Source organism: Lonchura striata, chromosome 2 (genome assembly GCF_050655825.1).
Source record: "Lonchura striata isolate lonStrDom1 chromosome 2, ASM5065582v1, whole genome shotgun sequence".
In the NCBI taxonomy this organism is placed as follows: Eukaryota; Metazoa; Chordata; class Aves; order Passeriformes; family Estrildidae; genus Lonchura; species Lonchura striata.
Window position 1 is genome coordinate 43,171,985 of NC_140704.1, and position 25,858 is coordinate 43,197,842.

Below are 25,858 nucleotides of genomic sequence, written 5' to 3' on the forward strand. Positions count from 1 at the left end.
GTTAGAGTGGTCTCAAAAAGAATCTCTACAGTATTGATGACCTCATTTTTATAACTGAGTTGTCTAAATGCAACCTGAGAAGGAACAGTTACAGAAATTCCAGTAAACACCTTTCTATTTGCTGTATACCTAACTAGTAGGTTTGATATTTTTTAAAAATTGCCAGCAAATTTTGATATTTTTTTTAAGCTTGCCTGAATTTGCACAAGTCTCATCAATTTTATTGATAAACCCTTTGGGATCCTGAAGCCACAATGGCAAAAGAACATTTTCAGAGTGTTGACATTCCTGTGTGTGGGTTTGATGTTGGGTTTGTGACTCAACTTCCTGTTGTGTAGAACTGTGTTTGTCTACCTTGATACTTACACCAAGTGAAATTTATTATTGGCAATATTGCTTTAATAAGAGTGTAACCAAGACATAATTCTGTCAGTTGTTTTCCTTCTACATCAATTTGCAGCTTCTTAGGTCCTTGGATTAGGGTTAGGGTACACTAAGCTCTTAGCTTTTTTCACATGGCTTAAATGGTTTTGACTCTCTCATAGCCTTAGCTACACTTTTCTCAAAAAAAGTTCTTTAATGAAATATTTCATTGAAACCAATAAACTGTTTTTAATTTTATTTTTATGTTAAGATGGTCTATCATGCACATGGGGTGATGGGAACTACCTGAGCTTCTAGGATGCTTCAGAATTCAGCTGTTACTAAACTCGTTCTTAGAATATGAACAGTATAGTGAAATGTGGGTCTCACACATTTGCTGCTATAGCACAACCTGCCAAACCTCAAAAACAAGGAACATGACATACGCTTTTAAGTGTTTTTAAAACTGTTTTCTTAAGAATTTTGAGTGACTGCCCTGAACAAATATTCACTGCCTGCAGCAATTCATACCTGCATTTTATTAGAGATGAGCCTGAGTCTGTCCTCTGCTATATTCAGGACAGAGACTGAATATCAAATGACATATTGTTGCTTTTATTTTAAATTTTTTTATCAATCTCTTTTTGTGACACAGTACAGTAGAAATACACCAGCATTTAACCAGCCCGAGTGCTCCGAGATGTGCAGTGCTGTGTTTAATCCTTCCATCACGAGGGGGTGCTCGCCTACCACAGTTCATTCCTTGTCTCAAACACGAATTGACCAGGGGATTCCCCCAAATTTCTACCACTTATATTCTAATGGGTGACAAAAATATTGTCCTAGTTGAGCAGGAAAGCACAGGTAGTGTAAAGATATGAAGTGTAGGATTTAGAAATACTGGTTTCTTAAGGTGGTAAAATATGCTAGAAGTCACATTCTCAATACTGCTTTCAGATAATCTCATATGGAATTGTGCTGGTTGGTGCTTTTGTTATAGATATTTTTGAATGAAAATTTGTGTGTTTAAAAAGAATGATCTTAATACATCTCTGAAGGCACTTTGACAGAAAAAAAAAAAAAAACAAACCTACAAACAACACAACTGTGACCTCAGCAGAATTAGAATTCTATTTTTATTATTTCAGAGATGATCTAGAATGTGCTGAGATGAATGTTATGTACAGTGTAAACTCAGCCACAGATAATTTCCCAAAAACTGCAATAGTCTAAAGCACTATGGAAAATCATAGGAATAAATCATAGGAGTACCAACTCCCAAGAAAAGTGACATATTGATACAGGAATTGTTCAGGGATATCTTTCTAGATTTTCTGTTAGTCAATGTCTACATAATGCAGAGACTAACAGTGGTTATTGTGTAATTACAAGTATGCTCAGCAAAACTTCTGCATTATTCTAGGAACAGGTTTAGGTTGTGCCTTGTATTTTGTTACCTCTCAAGCATCATACCTGTAGTGAGTGAAGTGTTATGCACAGAGTTGCTTCAGCTGGGAACAAAAGAGAGTTGATTATTTGGTGCATACCTCAAGCTAACAGATTTATTCCACATAAGACTTTCAGGGCTGCTCAGGCCAGCAGTGCCTGTCTTTCTAAGAAGTAAATGGCAGCTTCATGCATCTCTTCAGTTGTTTGTATGGATGGGATCAGGATTATTGAGTTTCTCAGATCATACTAGCTTACTATGATATGGTTGACTTGCCTACTCTATAAACAATAAGTCTATGAGGTATGAGTACAGTAGCACATGTAGATCCCTTACTGTAAGTGCCTCTTAAGTGTTGCATTGTATGACACATTCCTTGCCTGTTGCTTTAACTTCCCAACTGGGTTTTTTTTGTTTGGTTGGTTTAGTTTGGTTTTTGTTCTGTTTTTTATTTGTTTTGTTTGGGGTTTTTGTAAATTTTATTTTCTGGTGGAAGAACTTTTGATCCTGTTGTATGAATCTCATTGAGTATGACAGAGGGTTAAATATCTCAGATAGAAGTCCCTGCAATTTATCTGAAAGCAGCAGAGTAGAGAACAAAAAGAATGCCCTCATATAGAGAGGTCAGAACCTGGGAGGTTCTTCACTATGAACAAATTTTTCATGTACTAAACAATCTCTACAGGAGACAGATTATCAATTTCCCCCATTCTTTTGGAAGAAACTAGAATCGGAATTCATATCTTAGATCCTAAAGTCAGTTAAGCACATGAGACACATCTGTACCAAAGCAAGCTTCTTAGCTCCAGTTTAGACAGGATGTCTTAGTTTATGGATTATTTGATATTTATTTGTTCCTGGATATTATGGACCTAGACCTACCCAAAGCAGATTACTTGGTTCGTATAAAGAACGAAGAACAAGGATTGTAGCAGCATTTTTACAGCTAAATAATATTCCTGCAGTCACTTCTATGCTAGTCCCCCTGAATATCTTCTCAGTTGATGATAACAGGTAATTATGGTTAAAGACAAAATTGTTTACAGCAGAGATAAGTTCAGCACTAGCCTTGAAGGACAATGCCATCACTTAAAGAAAATGAATGTCCTAATCAATTGTACAGAGGGAAGCTCTGGGTTAAGTGTCACTGCTTCATAACCAAGTCTGGGCAAGCAGCTGAAGCACACAGTAGGCAATAGGGACTGCTAGTTCATAAATATTCACAAGGTATTTACGTGTCCCTGTGGTGGAAAGGACACGCTGACGAGTGCCAAACTCCCTGGACTGCTCCACTGTGTGGTAACTGTGGGGTGTCAGCTCAAATTCTGCATCTGACTTGCATTATAGCTTTAATCCAGACTCATGCTAGGATTCCTTGGAAACTGCGGGTTTAGCTGAATAATTTATCATGTAACTTTCAATTATTTATGACTTCTTATAACAAATGATATTAAATCTAAAGGTGGGGGCGATTTGTTCCTTATGAATATCCAAGTGACAGCAGATTGCTGTGTTGTCAAATCTCTGTATTTGCTGCCTGTTTGCTTCTCTGAAGGTATTCCAATGGAATGGTTATTTGATGCTGAATTGATTAAAACAGAAACAAATTGCTCCCTGTCAGTTGTTGTGTACATATTATAACTTAATAATAAAACTAGAAATTAAAACTGGAATTGATTAGGGCATTTTAGATTTGTGAAAGAATATTCACGATCTTGAAAACTGATCAAAGGTGCATTTGTTGTTGGACCTTCCTGATTCTGGCTTATTTTTAAATAAACTTTTCTTAGTAAACTGTCTTTTTCTTGGTTCTGTCACATGTACCTGTGCTTTCTCATGTAAGGCTCAGCTACTGTGCCATGCCTGCTGGCTGGGTACAGTCATTCTTGGCCCAAATGAGAGACCATAAAAGCATTGACCTTGTGGATTTAGCTAGAGCAGTTTGAGAAGTGAGCCTTCATGAGCTTTCCATTTGAATGGCCAAGCATGACTTTCGTATTCTGTGAGCAATGTTACAGTAGTCAAGGCCTAGAGCTAAGTGTCCAAGTAATTTCCTTGCTGAACCTCTGTAAGGGTGGCTGATGTTCTCCTGCTTTAGTTCAGAGTACACCTGCAATGGAGGTTGCTAGGGAGTGAAACTGTAGATGTTTTTCGTCAAGTTTAGCAGGCAGTCCCAGCTATGGCCACCATGGTTTCAGATCATTTCTAGTGCAGGTCAATACAATCCCGATTCAAAGACAAGTTTGATAACCTCAGACTCACCCAAAGCAGATCTCACTGGAAACCATGTGGAAAGGGGCTTTAGTCCCTACCTCCTGCATCCCTGTCAGTGCCCAGCTTTTCCTGCAGTCCAGCATGGCACAGTAGGGCTCCTCCAGCCCAATGTAAGAAAGTTTAGGATGCTTCTGTGCTGGATAAGGCTCTGTGGGTGCTGCAGGGTTTGGCATTGAAGCACAAGATATAAGATTTCACCCTGCTCATGCTGGTGATGGATTTGGCAATTTAAAGTCACAGCCATGCTGCAGTCCTTTGCACAGGTAATTGCTGTGTTAAATTTTCTAGTTCCCTCATAATCAAAAGCATAAACCCCAGCATTCTGTGGCTTGTTTGGAAGCAAAAGATCCATACTGAAATATGTTGAGACCCTTTTTTTAGCTTGTGTAACACAGGTGTTTGTGAAATCCTCCTCAGTGCTGTCTGATACAGCCTTTACATCTGCTCAGTCACCTTTATGAGCTTTGGTGGTATTGTTACTGGTTTTTGGGGGTTTTTACTGCTTTCTTTTTAATACATCTTTCTTAGACTAAGTATGAGAATAAATCACATGGGCCTCCATTTTCTTCATGGTGGAAAAAGGCCATTCTTTATTCACATGACTCTTTTTTATACAGTATTATGTACCTTGTGTGGGGCTCTAATTGGTTAGCAGTCTTCTTGCCAGTTACTTTATTGGTTAGTAACAAGTTGTTATTCTGTATTGATTGGTCACTCAAACTCTTGGTGTATCGTGCAGGGAAGTTGTTTGTGAAAAATAGTTTTCATTTTTCTACCTGATGGTGCAAAACCAGTTTATGCAGGTGCAAGCTGTTTTTTACCCAGGAATAGCTTGTTATGGTAATGAATTGCTCACAACAGGATTGCTTTCACATAGGAACTTGCAAAATGCTAGCTTTGAGAAGGCCAGCTACTAATTCCAGGAGAGCAATCTTGATTTTATGAAGCCTTTATGATTTTTCTACCTTGCTGCAACACTAAGTAGCTTACTTTTTCATTTTTGGTGGGACTTGTCCATTTGACTGGGGAGGATTCTAACTAGGTCTTTAATGTATGTAAGTGGGGGGCATCTTGCCTTAAAGGAAATATGACTTGGGTTTACAATAAATCTTATCCCTGACAGAGCCCAGCTCCCAGGAGCTCAGTACTGCAGCACTCAGCACGTTCTGGTCTGATGTGCAGGCAGTGAGCAGTGCTGGTGGATGAGTTTATTGTTTTGAGAATTGTTTACAGGTAACATTTTCAACATTGGGTAGAGAGCTGTGCTTAAGACTTTGTTGGTGAATTACCTTTCTTTGAGGTACACAGCAGAGACAGAACTTAATGATTTTGTAATTAAGCAAATGTCTTGAGATCTCTTCTGTCTCGTTCATTTTGCTGAAACTAGTTTTCACGCAGTTGTAAGCTAGTTTTAGTAAGAAAATGGGGAGAAGTGCAGTATTATTTTTTAGGTTGAATTGTGGCCACCTGCCTCAAAGGTGTTTGAAATATTTGAATATGTCTGTCTACTGTATCTTCTTATGGGCTACCCTTGTTGGCAGGGTGTTTCCTCTTAAGTCTGCATCAGGGTGGTTTAAACTTCTATGCAGAATGAGCCTCCGGTTTTTTGTTGCATTCAGTACATTGTCATGATAAAACTGCTGCAGTGAGTGGAATAAATTCTGGATTTCCTGGACAGTCAGTGTACTTTTCCCTATTTTTTTTTCAGTTTTGTTTTGTTCTGTGCTTATGTGACTTATTAGTAATTGTAATTCCTAGTTCATTGTTTTCCTTACATCCATGATGTGCCCTTCAAGTGTTCTAAAACTTTTTAATGTTGCTGGGTAGGTGCATAAGTTTTGAATTGCATCTGTTTCACTGACTGTTAAGACCAGAGTATCATACTCAGAAGGGCTTAAAAGTATTAAAAGATTATTATCTAACAATGGATGTTATATGCAATTAATTTCCTCAGCATTGCTTGATTGCCTTTGCCTTTGTAGACTATTTGGTAACGTGCTTTTGTAAAGCTGTAAACCATGCTTTTATCTTTTTCTACACTCCTCTCCTTTTATTTTTTTTGGTACTATAGATACTTGAATGCATCTCAAAAATAAACATTGAAGGAGATGCCTGATAGAAAGAGGCATGTAGGGAGAGTGAATTTTCTCATTAGAGTTGCAGCAATTACTGTTTAAATTACTTTTGGGAATTAGTTCCTCTGGAAGGACAATACTGTTGACATAAATATGCTTGCAACAATGAAAGGAATATAATTCTGCTTACAAATATATTTAAATTCAGAAAAGAACCAATTAAATTTTGCATTAACAAGTGTTTTAGTTAAATTTCTATGGAATGCATTATTACAGCAATTTTTAGTATATCTGGTTTCCCTTCAGAACTCCTCTTATTCAAAATACTTTATTTTCAGTGAACTGATGAATATAGATCGTGATATGAAGGTCTTTCTTCAAAATTTCCAATTGAAATTAAGAAGTCAAACTAATTCCTACAGAAGGAAAATTCTTTTTTGGCATATGTTCTGCCCAAGGCTGCTAGATGAAGAGTTCTAACATGGCAATTATGAGATGTTTAATCATTAAAAAGCTGGAAGACAAAATTCTGTATTCACTCTTGAGTTCTGTAATGGTGTCTCCTCTTGTTTGAAAGCAAATGTTAATTAGCAGAGAGCAGTTAATTGTAAAGTATGTTGTCTGTGTAATGAAATCACAATTCTGGTTTAGAAGATTTGTTGTGTGATGGAAGTCTTCAAAGATACAAAGAATAAACCAATTATTTAGTCCTTGTTATATTTCTCAAAAATCCCATTTAGGTTAGGGATAGCATGGTGCTTGCTTGTATTCTTCAGGAAGACTGGGCTGTAGGAAAAAGGCTGTATGAACAGTAGAGGGGGATAATGCAACATGTAACCATAAAGTATTGCTAAATAGAAGTACATTCCCAGGTACTGGTCAGTATCTCATCATCATTTTTAGTAATTTTTCTTTTAAGACACAGATTTCTTATTTTTAATCACAGTCTATTATTATTTGATTTAGAGCTGAAACAATAAATGAACTATAAATGTATTTACATTTTGTTTTTCTATTTATCTCTTGGAAAAAAGTTCTAATTTCAAAAATATGGCTTTAGTGAAAAATTAATCCTTTATTAATCAATGTCTACTTTTATTCTGTAATTTTTAATCATTGTAGATGGCTAAGCAAACTATTCCAAAGAATTTTTCACAATAAATGCATTTTTATATCTAAATAAATAATTCCATTTAATGACTTGTTCAGTTCTGTGGAAGATAACACAATTGCTCTGCTTTGCTTTATAATTACTGTTTTTTCCAAAATTGGCACATATGGTTGACCAAAAATAATTTAAGTTATTCCCCTTTGTATAAATTAGTTTACTCAGTGCTGAAGAAAATTATATAAGCTGTATTCCTTGAGGCTAACTTATTTCAACAGTATTCTTTTTCCAAAAAATATATTCTGCATTTTTGGGATACTAATTAGGAATTGTTAATTTTCAAATAAGCGTAAACTGTTTTCATCCTGAGTTGGCCCGTTCAGTGTCAGTGCATATGTTAGAGCATTTGAGAATTTGGCATCTTGAAAAATATTTGTAAATGCTGTAATAAATGCTGTAAAACAGGATAAATCAGTTGCTGGTGACTGTTCTGGCATTACTAGGAAGTCAGTAATGTCCAGGGGGATGACAAAAGAAATGCAGCATTTGATTGACAAAGCTGTGCAGTAATACTTGGTATTGAAAAGGAGTTACGGTTTGACTAAAAAATCTACAGTGGGCATGGGAAGCCCTGTTTCAATTCAATTTTAGAAGTTCTGTAGTAATATTTGGGTCTGAAATGCTTTGGATAATGAGTAAGTATGTATATGTAAGGAGGAATACCAAACAGCACTTGTTTGCTTTTCACTGGAAGTGTGGTAATCCTCTTGATTTTCCCAAAGAAAATCAAGTGTTCTCAATTTACCGTGTTTCTTTTCTTAGCTAAAACTAAGAATTCTTCTAGGTAATACTGATTAGTGTATGCTGACTTGTATTTCATGGTTTCGCCAGCTTCCTTTTTCTCTAACAGATAGATGCATGTCTTTAAATTATCTGACCATGCAGACACTGGTGTTCCAAATACGACGGATAAAATGTAAAGAATTTGAATTTTTGTTGCTGAGCTGTCAGCTGCAGAAGAGAAGTAGTGGTAATGGTGGATGACTTTGCCCTGTCTGTAGGCACATGGTGCCTTTGTTACCATATTTCCCTAACAGTTTTAATAGTGTGGAAGCGTTATGCAAACTTTCTGCATGAAAGTTGTCACCTCTTCTTCATTTTGGTCCCCATTTGCAGAGCTGAACCTTCTCGGTTTGCCATTTGATAAGTAGAATAGAAGGCATCACTAACTGGACTCCTTTAATTTTATTGTTTGTGACCAATTTCAGATCCAGTTACAGACCTAGTCAGAGGTGATGCATTTTTACTGAATTGCACCTGGTCCTTGGACTGAGGAGTTACCAGGTGAAGTGCCAGTCCTACAAAAGTCAGCAAGGACAGAAAGACAGCACACAGTTATGGGTTACGTTACAATTCTCCATAGTGGCAACTCAAAACCTAAATGAAATTATAATTAACTGCAGTTAACTGAAAACCTGCCTGTGTAAAATGAAATTTCTGTTTAATTAAAAGCTTCTACTTTTGGTCATATATTCCTAGATCACAATTTTTCTTTTATCATACCTATTTATTCTTGACATAAAAAGACTTATATTTCTTTTCCTTCTTTCTCAACAAGCAAATTTACCTAGGCAATAATTAATAGTGCAGTTTGCTCAATAAACAGTACATTTTGAGAACCACTGCCATTTAAGAATTGCATCTGATCCAATAAACCAAATTATATAATAATAAAGTATGTCACCGATGTAAACAAATACCAGATGGGTTGTAAAACATTCCCTTTTAGATCAGTGGAAATAGACTGAGATAAACACTGCTGTGTTGTATTGTCAGTCACTAGTAAAGCTCAAAAAGGGATTCCCACTGCGTGCCTGAATTCTGGAGGGTTCCACCTTCATGTTTGTTTTTCTCTTGCTATAAGTCTTGCTCTCTTTGGAGAGATTAGATTTTTAGATTAGATTTAGATTTTTTTTTCCCCCCTACTTTCTCCCCATTATTGCGCTTCCAGATCCAGTGTTTGGCTGCTTTTCAAAGTGTGACAGTGCAAGCCAGCAAGGTTTTGCTAATGAAAATCAGAAGATATTCCCAGAGAAACTGCTCTCAGGGAAGGGATGTGGGCCTGTTGAGGCTGGGATGTTGCTTTCTGTGTTTTGGGATGTGGGAGTGAGCTCATCTCTCGTGTTATTTTCCCACCCTAAAGGGATGGATGTTGTTACCTATACCAGATCCAGCTTGAATGTACATGGTGATGGTTGGATTTTTTTACTCTTCAGATATTAATGCTTTCAACAAGTCTCTTTCAGTTGTGGTCAGTTTGAGATAAAGTTTAAAATGTATTTCCATTATTGATTGAATTATAAGGCTTTTTCCACACAGTTAAAATCCAGAGGATTTTGTTTAAAATAAAATAAAATATTCTATATTCTGTATTTAATATATCTGTATTTAAGATATCTGCTAACCCTTCTGTAATAATGTTTCCTAATTGTATGTTCACTGAGATTTTATCTTGTCTTTAGATACATGGTCTAGTGGTGGGCTTAGCAGTGTGAGGTTTGTGGTTGGACTCAATTATCTTAAAGGTCATTTCCAACCTAAACAATTCTATGATCTGCTTATGTGTTGTATTCTACACTAAGTCAAATTTATAATAATATTGAAATTTAAATTAGCATATCTCATTTAGCATTCTATCCAAAGTGGTACTTAAGTATTGTATTTGGAGGATATCCACATTTTTGTGGCTTTATCTGGTTTTCTGTATGTGCCACCTAGATCTCTGATTTCATTGCTCATGTAATAAATCTGAGATTTCTTAGTTCATGCAAACAGCTTTAGACCTTTTAAATCCTGCTTAATACTCAAACCAAAGTGGCAGAAAATATAAGGACAGATTTTTTGAAAAAAACTTACTTTCAAGTGGCTCTGTATACTCCAGATGAAGTCTTAATAAAATCTGAACAATAGAGTGTATTATTCCCAAAATCCAGAATAAATATTCCGTAACACTCTTCAAAAGGTTTGTTCAAAATACATCAAACAGTTTAGAAAAAATAGTGAAGTAACACAATGCAGGCATATTTTCAGCAGATGATCTACAAGTACCATGTCTGAATTATGAGCAATGATGGCTCACTCTTTATTATTAGTCAACTATAAAATGCAGGTTGGATCATAGAAACGCTTTGTCTCCTTCAAAATGTAGAGATGGATTTTATTGGTAGAGAGGAGATGCAGGCAGGATGGTTTAGCCAAGAAAGGTTTGTTGTTTTCTTATGGTTACTGAGCTTTTATTTGTGGATCTACCAGCCTATTTGACAACACCAGGGGTGCCAAATTTGAGTTATCTTAGGAGCTGTATAAAGCACAGAGTGTGCCCATTTTAGCTGCCCATTCAGGTAGAATTTACTTGTGTAAATACTGAAATGGGTTAGGGTGTATTTAAGCACTCTTTAGGTGTTTTATGTATTAAAAAGTATAGTTAATTTATATAGATGAGTTTCTGGCTGCAGGCTTTTTTTCCCTTTATTTTCTTCTAAAGATTACAGGAAAGAACCACTTCAGATCTGGAAACTTTTCCATTTTCTCTGTGAGGCTTCTGAGAGTCTGACATAATTTTTTTGTCAATACTTAATGAACGCAGAGATTTTTTAGTACACATCTTAAATTTTTAAATGTATTTACTGAAATATCATTGAGAACTTTGCAGAAACTATGAAGTCCAATTAGGTTCTTCATATTTAATGCAGTAAAATCAAACCTTATCTACATATAGACACAGTACACACATATACCAGAGGCATGCAGACATGCCTAATCTCAATTGCATCCAAAAGCTTTCTCTCTAGAAGCAAATGCCTTCCAGCTGTAGGTATGAATTAGAATTGTGTTGCAGAAAACCAATACCTCATTTACAAGAAGTATATTTTCTTGATTTCTTCTTCTGGGAATTAATTTAAATAAGAAAAACACCTGTCATCTTGTCTGACAGCTGATGACAGCTTTAAGATCACCGAGTGACTAAGATGACAAGCTATCTGTGCACATCAACACATCAGGCTTTTATTGCTGTCTTGGGTATGCAAGAAACTTGTAGTAAGTGGTCTTTAACAAGGACTCATCCTGTTTGTCAGTTCTGTGACATGGTTTTTATGAAGGAAGGGGTAAAGGCCCACGTCAGCTGAAGATGAGGAGATTGCAGCAGGTATTGCCTGTCTGTGCTCCATGAAGCTTGTCTGCAGAGACAGAAACAGATCAAAGGGCGTGTTTTTTATCACAATCCTGATGGGGATTAGGCAAGTTTATATGAAAATTCAACATTGCTAGTCAGAAACTGATTGTTCAGACTTAGGAAAAAATTTCCTCGTGAAGAAACACAGCTTGTATTTTTTCCCCTTAGATAAGATGAACTATTGTAGTTTTATCACTGTCATGTTTAACTACTGTAACTTTACAACCATGGTCTATTGAGTGGGGAAATTACTAAAAGCACTGTGGAAGCTTCCCTTGAGTCTGAAACTTGCCTTTCATGTATTCAAAAGTTTGGGGAAATTCACCAATTTGTTTCAGTAAAGAAACATTATATTCTCTAATAGTCATAAACATCTCCTTCTGAAAAGACCTATGATGTATTCTTCATTAACTGGTAAAGCAAATGGAAATAAATGTGTTGTATGGTCTTTTTTTAACATTTCCTCAGGAAAATCTTGGCAAAATATGCTTTCTTGTAGTGCCCTGCACTATATTTTTGTATTTTTCCAGGTCAAATTAACAGTAAACTGCCCCATCCCAGCCTCTGTATAAAGCTAATTCTGAGCTATAAATTCTCCTATGGCACATTTGTGTGCTAAGACTAGAGAATATTAAAAATCCCTACATTTTCTAAACAGTTTCCAGGGGATTTAGGGTCTTCCTAAACAAACGTTAAATACTAAAGGATTAGAAATCATTCAAACAGTATAATTAGATTCCAGCTCCAAATCTAGATTTGTATTTTTCACTTACGTGCTCAGGTGAAGGACAGGCTGATATTTAGGAAAAAAAAAAGGGAGAGCCTGAGTTTGTTACTGGAAAAACAGCTGCAAAAATATTACTCTCTGTGATTTTTCTCCTGCCTCCATGGAGGGACTTGGGCAGAAGCTGCAAATGCAGTTTCTTGCTACTCATTATTTCATATATGAATCTTGACCATATGCTCTGAGTGGGTTTGAAATCACTTAGATTTGATTTTTTTGTTTGTGTTTGTTATTATGCAGTAATCCATAGCACTGAAAACATGTTCTTAAGAAAACAGTGCAGTAGGTAATTATTGGGAGAAATATTTCAAAACAGTATTTTTAATGTGTTGCCTAATTATTTTTATTGCATTCTCATTGTTTACCCATATTTGCCTTATCATTTCATGTTGCCAATAGTTGGTCAATGTTACTATTTTGCATTTAAGGACATTTTGATGGGATTTTGAATGTTACAAATTTTTACATTTTTCTGGTTTTATTAATATAAAGATTTTTTTTTCCTATAGAAAGGTCCTAAAGGAAATCTCTGTTGGAGACCTAAAGCCTAATGAAACAGTTGAAGCAAATCTGGAAGCACAACTACTCTCCAGATTAGACCATCCAGCCATTGTCAAATTTTATGCAAGCTTTGTGGAGCGAGATAGTTTCTGCATTATCACTGAGTATTGTGAGGTGAGACTGAAGAAATTTGAGAAAATGTGTGTATTAAAACAGGGTCTTCTAAGACGCCATTTTATAAAATGTTTTAGTTTGAATTTTAGTCTTTATTTGTTGCTTGCAGTATCATCTGCTACTTGTTAGGTGTGCTTCTTTCAGATAAGGAATGTAACCTGCTCATTTGAGACTCATAGACAAATAAATAACAGAAATACGTAACTTTAAGTGGAAGTTCATTTGGGGGCTACAAGGAAGGCTTAAATGCAGATACACTGCCAGGTCTGTGGGAGAACTCGGAAAGGTTGTACCACTTGTGTGTGATAGGTGAGAGAGGATGAGCTTGTGGGCGTGGGGTCATGATATAAAATCTGATATAAATGAGGAAGGGAAAACTCTCTTGTGGTTTGGAGGCGATCACAAGAAGCTTAAGTCTGATCACATGGATGATGAATTTGGCAGCAACATTGGCTTTATAAAATGAAAAACAGTGTGAGTCAGAGACCAGAGTGTAGTGGATACAGTAAATATTAAAGCAGGATATTCTACAGTATTAGAACACAATGTTCTTAAATGTTCTACCATTAGTTTTTTGACTCCAGCATTTGGTTTAAGGACATTTTGCTGGAATCTGTTGTAAAGCTTTCAAATAAGAATTTAAGCATATTTAAGCCAGTTTTTTAGTAGTTTATATAAAACAAGTGCCTACTTTGTATTAAATATAAATGTGCTCTTTCAAAAAAAATCTGTCATACATAAAGTGATATTTTTATGAAACTGTGAAGCAAACTCTTCAGTTGTACTCTGCTAGACATGCTGAAATGCTTTGGAAGATAACAGACTTAGACTAATGGGTTACCTGCACACAAATCAAATTTGACTTAACTAATCACACTTCTTCAAGAATTTAGCTTTCATGAGAATAATTAAATAAGTACCATTCCTGTAATTTCTTTCTTCCTTGGAAGTATTCTTTAATGAAACACAGCTAAATGTGTATTTATTACTGGGATATTTAAAAATTTAATCTGAAATATTCAGTTCTGTGATACAAGCTGAGTATTTGTTCACATGCTGTTTTGACACATGCAGAAGCTTTTTATGCCATTCCCTGAATGTCTTACAGCTGGGGTTTGAAAATACTGTCATCTCTTTGAGGAAATCTGGACCTCAGGACTGAAGGATTATTCTGACAGTCCAGCTATTCCCATGCACTTGTAGTTTTCTCTCTACTAGCAAAGTGTCAGTACAAAGTGACCCAATACCAGATCAGTTAAACGTGTAGGAATAAAGAAGCTTATTTCCCCAGCACTATGGTGTCTTTTGTCTATCCACTGCTTTTTACTCTTTTTTATTTTTATTTGTCATAGAGTTATAGGTTAATAAGAAAGAGCATGATAGCAGAGTAACCACAAGCATCACTCCTTGGAGCTTTGGGGTTTTTTTATGCAGGTAATATAAACTACCTTGCATGAATGCATTTTGATACAGAGTTACCCTAGGATCTGGAATTCACATCCTCAAACAGGTGAGAATGTATTACAGCAAGGCAGGTAAAGGAAGAGAAAATGGATTCATTGGCTATGCTCTGAATCTTTTCGGTTTTGAGTCTGCTAGGTGAGGTCAGGATGACACCCGACCCAATAGGATGTGCTTCTGACTTTTCCCCAAAGGCCAGGTTCTGTGGTATTGTTGCGTTTATGCCATTACAATATGTTTCACTGAATGTTCAGACAAGGAAAAGTACAAAGCAGAGTTGCACAGAGTGCTATAAAGTTTCTTTTCTATTTTAGTGGGAGTATTTCCGGAAGTTATACTTTTGTATTTACTTAGCTGCCTTTACTTTACTTAACCTGCCTTTTTATGTGGTGAGATTTGAGTGTTTTGACCTAAAAGATGCCTGCTTAAACCATGCATAAATTAAGAATGAGCAAAATGTAGTGCTACCTGATCCTTGCTTGGAAGTCTAGTACGTTCAGTTTCTCATGCACAGAATAATTACCAGATTGGCAGTAATTGCTACTCTTGGGCAGGCTCAAAACAAAGAGCACACGTTAAGTTGGCATGGAAACGGAACTACCCCCATGAGCTCTATTCTGTTTTCTCCAAAGTACCGTGACTTATTCATTAGCCACGGTGCTTTGCTCATTCTGCCGTGAGTAACATAGAGGGAGCCTCCAGTGCAGCTGCCCCGTGCTATACCTTGTCCTGTGGAAGAAAACCAGTGACAGTGGTCTCCATGGCTCAGCTTGACATCTTTTATTACAACTGTTTTCAATCAAAATTATAGAAAAGTGTATTTGTTCTGTTTTGATCTTACTTGTTGAGCTTCTTAGACACTTTCCCCAAATCAAAATCTTATGGATAGTATAAACATTATCAGCTAAGACTGACTTCAAACAAAAATACCTTAATGAACCTTGGATTTCATTTTGAAGTACAAATTCAACTTCAATAATACACAGTTTTGCAAAGCAGTTACTTTAAAAATTGCATCATTTTAATGTGTTATAATGCAGAATTCATTGTACTTTTCCCCCAGACAATTATTTATGTCTCTTGACTGTGGTCTCAGCTGTGATGTGAGTACACATATGCTAAGGAAATCTGAGCAAAAGGAATAACTGAAGCAGTCAATGCTTGTTCACGTTATCAGCTCTAGATGCTAAGCTGTTTCAAATAATTTACTGGTGTGTTTGATACTCTGATATTTACTAAAATATCAGAGTTTATCAGAGTAAAACATTTATTCAGTAAATAAAAACTGCAGCTTGGAAACTCCATATGTACTTAATTTGTTAAATTGTTGAATTCAAGACTGACCTTCCAAATTGAGAAATTGGGTTAACAAATTTTTTTCAGAGTTTCACAGCAGCAGTACTTCAGCAAATCTTTTATGATGTGTTTTTGTTTTCCTATTTTAGACAAAAAATCAAGAGTAAATTAATTGTAGGACATTGAGACCACTCTTCTCTGCTTGAAGATAAAAAGCTATGCAGTTATGTGAGGACACATGTAGTACATTATTCAGCTGCTTTTGTTCTCCTTAGACCTTTTGCAGGGAATTGTCACTCAGCTTCAGAGAATTCACTGCCATAACTCTGTAGGTGCTGCACTTATTTTTCTTTGTGTTTTTCATGGCAATTTGTTATTGTGAGAAGGGACACATTGGGATAGGGAGAAAAGGTGATTGGGGCCTGCTGCTCTTCATCTCTCCCGAACTGGATAGTACACAGTCCCCTGAGGCCAGCACCCAGCTGATACATGTTTGAGCATCTCCTCAGACCTGGGCTCTGGATGGTCTGGGGCTTCTGTCTGCAGCAGTTTATTTTATAATAATGACTCACTGTTTTTGAGGTGTATGAACAGACTCAGTCACAGCCCATCTGGCTGCCATGCAATGGAGTACCCAGCAAGAATTTTTCTTTCCTTTCTCGTCTCTGCTGCAAGCAACCAGGGGGAAGCTGATGAACTTTTGGAGTTGTAAAGGGGAAGCAGCTGCTGAGAGTTCCAAGTTCCCAGAAGAGCTTCTCTCTGGGCTGCAGATGGAGAACTGAACCCATATTCCCTTCCCTAGTGTATGAAATGATTCAGGCATTTCAATTAAAAAATTGCAGGACATTGTCAGGGAACACATTTTTGATAGATGACAAAACAGGTTTGCTTTGTTTTAACACACTCACTTTGGAATGTTGTAACTTAGAACCAGAAATGCATAGAAATTACCATAAACTCATGTCAGAAGCACATGAAAATATAGATCTGCAAGGACAGAATCTGCGTATTTTGTAGCAGCGCTGTGAAGCACTGTGGTGTTTGGAACAGAAAAACAAGAAATGCTGAAGACAACATAAAATGGCAAGAGTCAACAGTACAGAGGAATACAGGGATGATGATGGGAAATGATGGTACTGGTACAGTTGTACAGGCAAAATTGTTACTTGTATATGGCACATAAAGCTTCTGATTTTATGTAGAATGTATAATGTAAAAATAATGATTTATGGGTAATAAGCTATCCTGATGTAAGGTAATTAGTCACTAGAATGTAATCAGACTCACAGTCCCTTTGCTCTGGGGTTAGATACCTCAATATATTGCTTCCCATTAATGTGTATGCATTCTTGTAGAAAAAATTAATTTATTTTATAAACTGATTAAACATTCAGCTAACAACTGTAGCAACATCAGCTAACATCTGTATATTTTTGAGCAGAAAGAATGGATTTCCTGGAAGTCTCTAAATACTCTTCCATTGTCTTGTTGTACAACTGGTATTGCCAAATATCTGGATTATAGTTTTCAAGTAGTCTTTTTCTGGATATATTTTCTGGTTTATTGGCACTCCCTGCTGTGTGTCCTATTGTTCCATTCCAAGTGCTACTTCAATATCAATTGTTGTTTTAATGAAGTATCACAATAACACATGCTATGTATTCTTGAGCCTTTAAATCTGCTTTGTTTCTGGTAAAAGTTTAAAAGAGGGCAAAGTATTGTAATTAAAGAGAATGTATTTTAATTCTTAAGGGAATGACATGGTTGCTTTGGTGCTAACATGGTTATTATCACATAATAAATGAGTGCCACTTGAGTGTGCAATGTTTGACTGGAGTGGAAATGCTTTTCTCAAGTTTATTAACTTATTCAGACTGGTTGGGGCAGATTAATTTTACCTACCTAAGTGTCTATGTCATAGCCAGTCAATGTAGGCCCTCATCATAAATCTTTGCAGAGAAATAGTGTTTGTACAACATGATCCATTCCTTCCAAAGGTAGACAGCTAGATGACAGAGGTAATTGCACTAAACAGGTGTGTGTTCCTTTGTGTAGCCTGTAAAGGTTTGGGATGACCTGCTCAGATGCTGAAGTTGGGTGACATGAAGGAAGAACAGTTGGAAACTGGTGATCTTGTGTAACACCAAGAGAAAACAACAAAGCCAGGCATTTTCATTCTCACTTGTGTGTGCTTTTGGTTCAGAATTCACATGCATATATTGTTTTTACAGACGTACATGATAGGATGCCTGAAGGCCTAAGGAAGTGGGGTCCTGTACTATGATGGAGATTTACCTTAATTGTAGAAATATCTTGTGATATTTTTCAGGGTGGAGATCTAGACTTTAAAATTCAAGAGTACAAAGATTCTGGGAAGATGTTCACTCAAAGTCAAATAATAGACTGGTTTATACAGTTGTTACTTGGAGTCAACTATATGCATGAAAGGTACAGTCATTTGATATGAGAGTATTTAGCCTGGGAGGGGAGTGAATGGAGTTACTGACTAGTAGGAGGTATTCAAACAGAAATGAAAGTTTTGTTCACCAAACATTGTAGTTAGTTTAGCTCAGATACCTCAAGTGTAATTAATTATCTACCCTGCAGGAACATTGTGCATTATGTCTTCTAGCAGTACAATGGTAAATGTCTTCCAGCATTTAGACACACTTTTTTTCAGAGCCAAATGGAAAATGGAGCACAGTAGAAATAGTTCAATATTGTTAGGAGGAAATTGATTAAAAGGTTAAAGCAGAGTAATCTTTTTAAAGGGGAGTCAAGAAGCACCTCCTGCTTGATAGACTCCCAATACAATCAGTGGAGTTATGTACATTTGAGAAGAGATGTCACTTTTAACAGCACATCAAAGATTAACTTAAGAAATTACTGCAGGTCATCCAGATATGAGGAGATCACACATGGTTGGAGCAGGGGTAATGTATATAGATTAATATCCCCCGTGTCATCTCATGAGTGTAACCCTTGCCTGCAGTGTGATTTAGGCAGGATGACTGCAGTGATGGAAATATTTCCTTTATTGCCAGTGTGCTGGACATGTACAATGCCTGTCTGGTCCCTTCTTACATCATCCTTTGCAGAGATAAGGCAAAATTTGCTTGCCTGAATTTTAGGTGCAACCAAGCAGTAGGTAGAGAGGTCGCCTGTCGTCAAGAGCAACCGCTCCTGAGTTGAACTGAAGTTAAGTGTGTGGGATGTGTTTGACCTAAACTGATGGATGCCTAATGAGTTTTTTGCCTGTGTCAGATTGTAGAGGGAAAAGGGCAGAGTGAATTGGTGTCCAAGATGCAAGAGCATTTTTGTTCCTAAATGCCAATTTATCTAGGGCTTGTACATGAAATGCTGCCCTGCCAGTGATGGGAGGACACAAAGAGAAGTCTCTTGGGATGCTGTGCTCTTCAGCATTCACCTCAGGCCAAAAAAACAGAGGGAAATGAAAATAAAAGTCCTGACAGTTTAACAAAACTATCAGTGTGGTTTGGGGTTTTTTTCCCTCCCTTGAACTTTATTTATCAGCTTATCATTAAAAGTTTTGGTGCCCTGGAAAGTCCCTTTTTTAGCAAAATCCCTTCTTTAATATATGTCTTTAGGGGATGCATTGTGCAGAATAATGCAGCATAGTAATATAAACATTGCATTTGGACTGATGATCATTATAGGCCCCTTCCAACTGAACTACTTTATTTTATTCTGTGAGTTATTCTTTTTATCTTTCATTTTCTGTATTTTCTTATTCCTTTTTATCTCTTCTCTCTATTTTACTTATCTTCTACATGTTCTCAAACAAATCTTTAAAATCAAATGAGATCCTAGAAATAAACTTTATTTGGTAAATATCTATATAAAATTTGGTTTCCTGAGAAGTCAGTTCATTCTCCAATTAAAGCAATTTGATTTTCTAAACAAGATTTTATTTTCTCCTTTTCAATCATGGCTAATAGTACCTCTCTGGACACTTACAAATAACTTTTTAAAATTTATACATATTTATTTATATTTTGTGTTATTGGCTGTGTGTATATAACTTTATTCTTATTAGTATAGAGTCAAACAGTAGCTTAAATGGAAAAGGTTAGGCTTAAAATAATTTAAAACTACCTACAGAAATTTTAAATACTAAAACATAATAACAACCCTCTCTTTCTGTGTAGAAGAGTCATGCATCATTTCTTCTCTACTGACATGGAAAAAAGCTCTAATACATGTTTGAATTATATTGTAATGCAAAGAAAGCTTTTCCCTAGAATTAGAGGTTTGAAGTGTTTACAGCCTGGGGGTTGGTCCTCCCCATACCATTCCTCAGAAAACTCAGATTTTGTGGATGTCATGGTTTTTTTTTTTTTTTTTTTCCCAGAGCAGGAAAAATTATTATTTACGGTTTTAAATATAGACTATTTATTCACTTATCCTTCTTGAACAACTTCAGGTCCACACTTTTTGAAAACTCTTATGCTGGAAACTTAATGTAATTTTTTTTTTACTTGAAACTTGAAAACAAAGTTATCTAGAAAGAAACAGATTTGATCCTTATGTGTCTGATATAAAGAAATGGAAAAGTAAAAGAGAGAACACAGTTCAATGGTCTTATCTTGATGGAGACCTTTAGCATGAAACCATCCTGTAGTGTCTCATAGTACACATAGCCCATTGCATGTCAGTGCACCAAATTAATCCCACAGCAATCAGGCAATGAGGCCATTGATTAATTTAACCTCAATTTGAATAAGGCTGACCATGATGTTACCCATAATTTTGCTAACCTTTATGAAGAATTTAGGAGCATAGATTTTTATAAGGTTACTCTTTATGCAAACAGCAGATAATACAGGGTTCAGACTTACAAAGAGCCTCTTGCTCTTCTGCAGAGTTCTTCAGATGGAGGAAAGAGAGACTAATTGTGCATGATTTCACAGCAGTGATGTACTTCAGCTTCACTTGCAGCTCCTTCTGCTGCAGGCAAAGCTTCCTTCAAGGAGGCTGCCTGCTGCTCAGGGCTTCTCCTGTTCTTTTGTGACTGCCAGCCAGCAAGCAGGTACTCTACAAAAACTAGATATGGGTATATTTACAGATTTGAAACTGTCCTCAAGTGTAAATTTCTGCCCAAAATAACTACTCAATAACCACCATCAAGTAAATCCATCAGGTAAAGTTTTGCTCCACCCCAGTTGATTCATGTTGCCTTTGTAAGTCTGTCTTTTCCTACAATAAAAAAGTTGCTCTCTTTCTTTTGCTGGATTTACAGTGTAGACTTGATATTAATTTCTTTGTAGTATTAAAGAATTCTCTTCAGGGAAGATTTCAGCTGGTACCTTGTTTATCTTCAGACATATCATGGTAGAGTAAGTTAGGTTGCAGTGAGAAATATCATCATAGAAAGCTGAAAATATCACCCCAAATATTTCTTTGTCATATTAATATATGAAAACATCTTATAATTTTTGGTAATGCAAATAAAATACATTACATTTCCATCAATATGTTGCAAGGTTATAGGAACATTACATTGTAATTCAAACGAATGTGACCCAAACATCATTTTTCATCTCCTTTTCAAATAATATGCTACATAAAGCTTTCTGGATCATTCTTTTACTTCAATGTACCTGTTATTAAAATAATAACTATTCAGGAACATTTCAGGTTCAAAAATGCTGTGATTATATTTCTATAAAGGAATACTATTAAAAGAAGGTTGAAATCTAGCAATTCTCAGCAACAATATGCAAGAATAATTTAACTTGGTGAAAGCAAGGTCTTTTAAAGGATCTGTGTGATGAATGGTAAGAAAAGTCCTTATGAATCTCAGCACAGCAAGATTTCTGTAACAGTGTGTGTATGTATATATATAGACATATATATACTTATGAAAGAATAACAAATATCACCTTAGTTTAATTTCCCTCTAATGTATTGTATGAGTGTATGTGTATTGCTTACAGAAGTTGTCAAATAGAGAACAATATTTATAAACAATATTTGTAAACAATATTTTGTAAACATGGTGGAGGAATATTTAATACAACTTTCATTTTTCCCAGTGTGTAAATATTTTCTAATGAAAAGTATTAGTTTCAGGAAAAAAAAATAAAAAATAAGTTAAAAAAGATTGCTATAAGAAACATGAAGAACTCTTTTCCTTCACCCATAAAAAGAGAAATTTTTGTTTTTCACCCATAAAAATAGAAATTTTTATTTTTTCATTTGTGAACTGAGTATATTAAATTGCTTCTTTTTTTTTCCTCTTGCAAAAAATATTTTCAAAGGAGTTGTGGACAAAATTGGGCATTTAAGTTGTGCTGTAGAACACATATTTTCTAATCTTGATGTAGAAACTGTTTTGGAAATAATTTCTTTATGTCAGTGCCTAAGACTTTTATAATTCAAATTTTAGATAATACTTGAGGACTGCTCAAAAATGTGAAATTGAGTACCATATTTAGTTTTCCTGCCCTCAAAAATCATAGAGCATCAGTTTCTTTCTTTACATCATCTAAATGGCTGAATGACTGTATTTTGCTAATGCAAATACAGTTTTTGTAGCCAGTATGTACCAAATGCTATTCTAACCTCCACCTGAGTGGAGCTGATGACTAATCCTGTGTGTTAGTAATAATTTCAAGAGTGGACAAATTCTAGTTTAGGTGAGGTTATAGGCAACAATGCTTTTGGAAGAGTTGTTAACAAGAATTAATTTAGAATATGTTTTGTATACCGCAGAGATACTTTGTTTTCCTAAGGGGCTGCAGAAATTCTGTCACACATGTAAGACTTGTAGAAATTAAGAAGGTTCTGTATATCCTTACATGGTGTGTAGCTTATAATGTTGCGGGTTTTTTTTCAAACTCTGATGGAAAAATAAGTTTGTTAAAGCTAATTGTTCTGTTCCTTTTCCTTTTCATCTTTGTCTTTGTAAAGTTCTTTCATCTTCCACACTTTTACTGTAAAAAATTGAACTACTAGCTTAGGCTATATGAATATTTGTCTTTGAAGTAATATTTTTCCTCTATAGGAGTCTTCCCTTAGCTATTATAAACTCTTTTTGCTGTTTCTCTCATCCGTTATTGTCTTATGAGGCATCTCATTCTCCTGGCAGAAAATAAGATGTAATGCTCTTAAGACGAGTCAGATAGGAAGACTTGCCTTGCTCCCTTCCTCTGCAACTCATGCTATGTCTGTATCTGTATTCTTAAGCTAGGATTCCCAGGTATATTTTTATTATCCTGCTTAGGCTGTCATCCTGCATGTGGGTGCCTGTGAATGCACCTCTGTGAAGCTCCTTAATGCCATTGTCCATGGCAGATTGTCCCTGGCACTTAGACCCTAGCAGTGGTGGGCTGGTCTTTCTGAAAAGGGCTGAAGTTTAATACCTGAAATACTTAATACATGACTCTGAATGATTCCAGTTGGGTGAGGTTGAATTTCCTTTTCTATTCCAGACGGATACTTCACAGGGATTTGAAAACCAAGAATATATTTTTGAAAGATAATCATCTTAAAATTGGTGAGATTTCCATACTTTTAAAGATACATTTCATGTGATAGAACAGTCCAACAGACATTTTGTCAGTAAGGAGATTTAAAGAAAATCATGTCAGAAATAGCATTTTGATTTGCAGTCAAACATTTGTTTGACAGTCAGACACAGGAGAGGCAGTGAAACCTCTAGCCTTGAGAATGCTTCAAGCTTGGCTGGACCTGGACCTGAGCAGCCCCATTTAACTTTAGGCCAGGTGTTTGAATCTGATGACCTTGTGAAGCCTCTTCAAACCCACATTGTTTTGTCATATTATGCTTTTGTGGTGTTTTTGTTTTGAAGAATTACAGAAAATAGTTTTTCCCATTTTTTTTTTAAATACTAGTGGAATTTTCTGGATCTACAGTCACTTTATCATGTCTGACAATAAAAAAAAATTGTATTAATACATATGTTTATATTAATAGATTATTGTTTCTACTGATATTTTTAGGAGACTTTGGAGTTTCTTGTCTTTTGATGGGTTCATGTGATCTTGCAACTACTTTTACTGGGACACCATACTACATGAGTCCAGAAGTACTGAAGCACCAGGGATATAATACAAAATCTGACATTTGGTGAGTAGTCATAATGCTATTTTGGTTGGATTAGGCATTTATCTCCACTAAAACTATTCCAGGACATTAGGATCAAATGTTGCAATCTGAAGTCTTGCCTTTTTGTTAAGAAGCGTGTAGTTGGCTTTTATTCTGGGTTATCTGAGACTTTGAAGGAGAATAAGATTCGGGTCCAGTCTCTGATGTGATACAGGATGATTGTAGACAAAGTTCAGGTTTTTCTAGGAAGAGGAAATCTCATTTTTTCTTGAATTGAGATAGATGAAATGAAAGAAGCAACTTTCTGTGAAACTTTTTAGGTGGATGAGCAAAAAGTGATGCTGGCTGAGAGGATAACGGAAGGACCTTCTTAGGAACTAAATTTAAAAACATTAGCAAATGTTAAAAGCAAGGAAGTATTTGGAAATGGAGCTGAAAAGATAATAACTGTGGTGTTTGAGCAGAAACAAAAAGGCACTCTGTTTTAGAGGATGCTCAAAGGTAGAAAGAAAAGTGTTCTGCTTTTAGATGGCACAAATTCTTGAGATCATGACTTCTGAGGTGATGATTAAAGGATCAAGTTTAGGATCTGAGGTCTGTTGAAAGACTTTAGGAAATTTCTAGGTGTGCAGGTACACTTCAAATTCTTCTAAGATGAAGAATGATTTTTTTGGAATGGTGAAAATATTTGGCTTGTATATATGTGTGTCCTAAAGCATCTCATGTTTTAAGATGATAATTAAAAGTGTTGAGTTTTTAAATTTTGTCATAGTATTTTATTTTATTTGTTTCTTTTATGAGGTGTTTTGTTATGTTGTTTTTTTTCTGTAGGTATTATTCGTAAGATTAATTTTTAAAATAAATATTTCAAACCAGGAAAGTTCCTTTGTAAAACATTTGGTCTCTAGAATATAGTTTGATTGCTTGATAATTTACTCTAGCTTAATCTCAGTTCTGCCTTTCAAAATATACTCGTGGCTGCAGGATATAATTGTAAAAGTAGAGAACAATCATCTATATTTTCAAGTGGTAGCAACCATTTTTCAGTTGACATATTCAATCCAGTCAATGGATATGTCAGGAATCTCATCTCATGGCCTTTGAGGCTGACTGCTAAGGATTTGATGTCAGATTCTCTCTTGTTCACATGTGGCAAGTATCAGCTAATACATGTAGTCAATAAAAATATGTTGAGATATGATTTCAAAAGATGTCAAAACAAATGAATAGATGGGGAAGCCCGCCTTTTGTGCTCTTCTATTGTAAGGAATAATTTCTTTTATTGCAGTGCAAATAGAATTAATCTTATGATATAATAGCTACAGAAAAAAAGTAAAATACATGTTTAAGTTCTGTTTATGGTTACTAGTGTCAATCTATATAGATAATTGAAATTGTATAGTATAAGCATAATCAGAATTTGGTCCAATACTTTTACAAATGCTGTGTTGATCACACTTTCAAAATTTACAAAAATACAAAAAAAAGCCCCCCATTCCAAACTCAGTAGCTACCAGCTTTCTTCTGTGCTTTCTGCCTTCCGTGATCTTTCCAAAGCATTGCCAAGAGCACTCACATGAGGATGAAACTGCCTTCAACAGGAGCTTCTTGGCCCTCACTATAGGGGCACTAAGGATGAGGTGTGCCCTGACTCAGTACTTCCCTAGCCCACAAACCCCTTCCTTTTTTAAGCCAGGAAACTCTTCTGATCAGGACTCGTGTTTGATTGATACTCTTGTCTTTTAATCTTTTGACAATTATTCTATTTAATGTTTTTTCCTCTGCCCCATTTAACAGGGGTCAAAAGACAAGAGGACACTGAGCTTACAGGGGAGCCCACCCTGGAGGCTCCAGGTGAGATGAAGTCCTTGGGCCACTGTGCAGGAGGTTCAGTTGCTGATGAAGGATCGAAGACTCACAGAATGCTTTGGGTTGGAAGGGTCCTTAAAGATCATCTCATTCCAACTCCCCTGCTATGGGCAGAGACACCTTCCATTAGATGAGGTTGTTCAAAGTACCATCCAACCTGGCCTTGAACTCTCTCTCAGTT

At 35.9% G+C, this 25,858-nt stretch overlaps 1 protein-coding gene across 12 annotated transcripts in view; it reads left to right on the top strand.

The window, feature by feature from the left end:
• Nucleotides 1–25,858, top strand: part of NEK11 (NIMA related kinase 11) — a 121,358-nt gene that overhangs the window by 4,265 nt on the left and 91,235 nt on the right. For 11 of the 12 annotated variants that reach the window (XM_085573260.1, XM_077786888.2, XM_085573259.1 and 8 more), the window contains 4 exons: nucleotides 12,795–12,960; nucleotides 18,047–18,165; nucleotides 23,172–23,236; nucleotides 23,703–23,829. In XM_085573260.1, the coding sequence (XP_085429386.1) occupies nucleotides 12,795–12,960; nucleotides 18,047–18,165; nucleotides 23,172–23,236; nucleotides 23,703–23,829 (477 nt within the window). The remainder of the gene's footprint in view (nucleotides 1–12,794; nucleotides 12,961–18,046; nucleotides 18,166–23,171; nucleotides 23,237–23,702; nucleotides 23,830–25,858) is intronic. The other variant, XM_021543355.4, reaches the window with a different exon arrangement.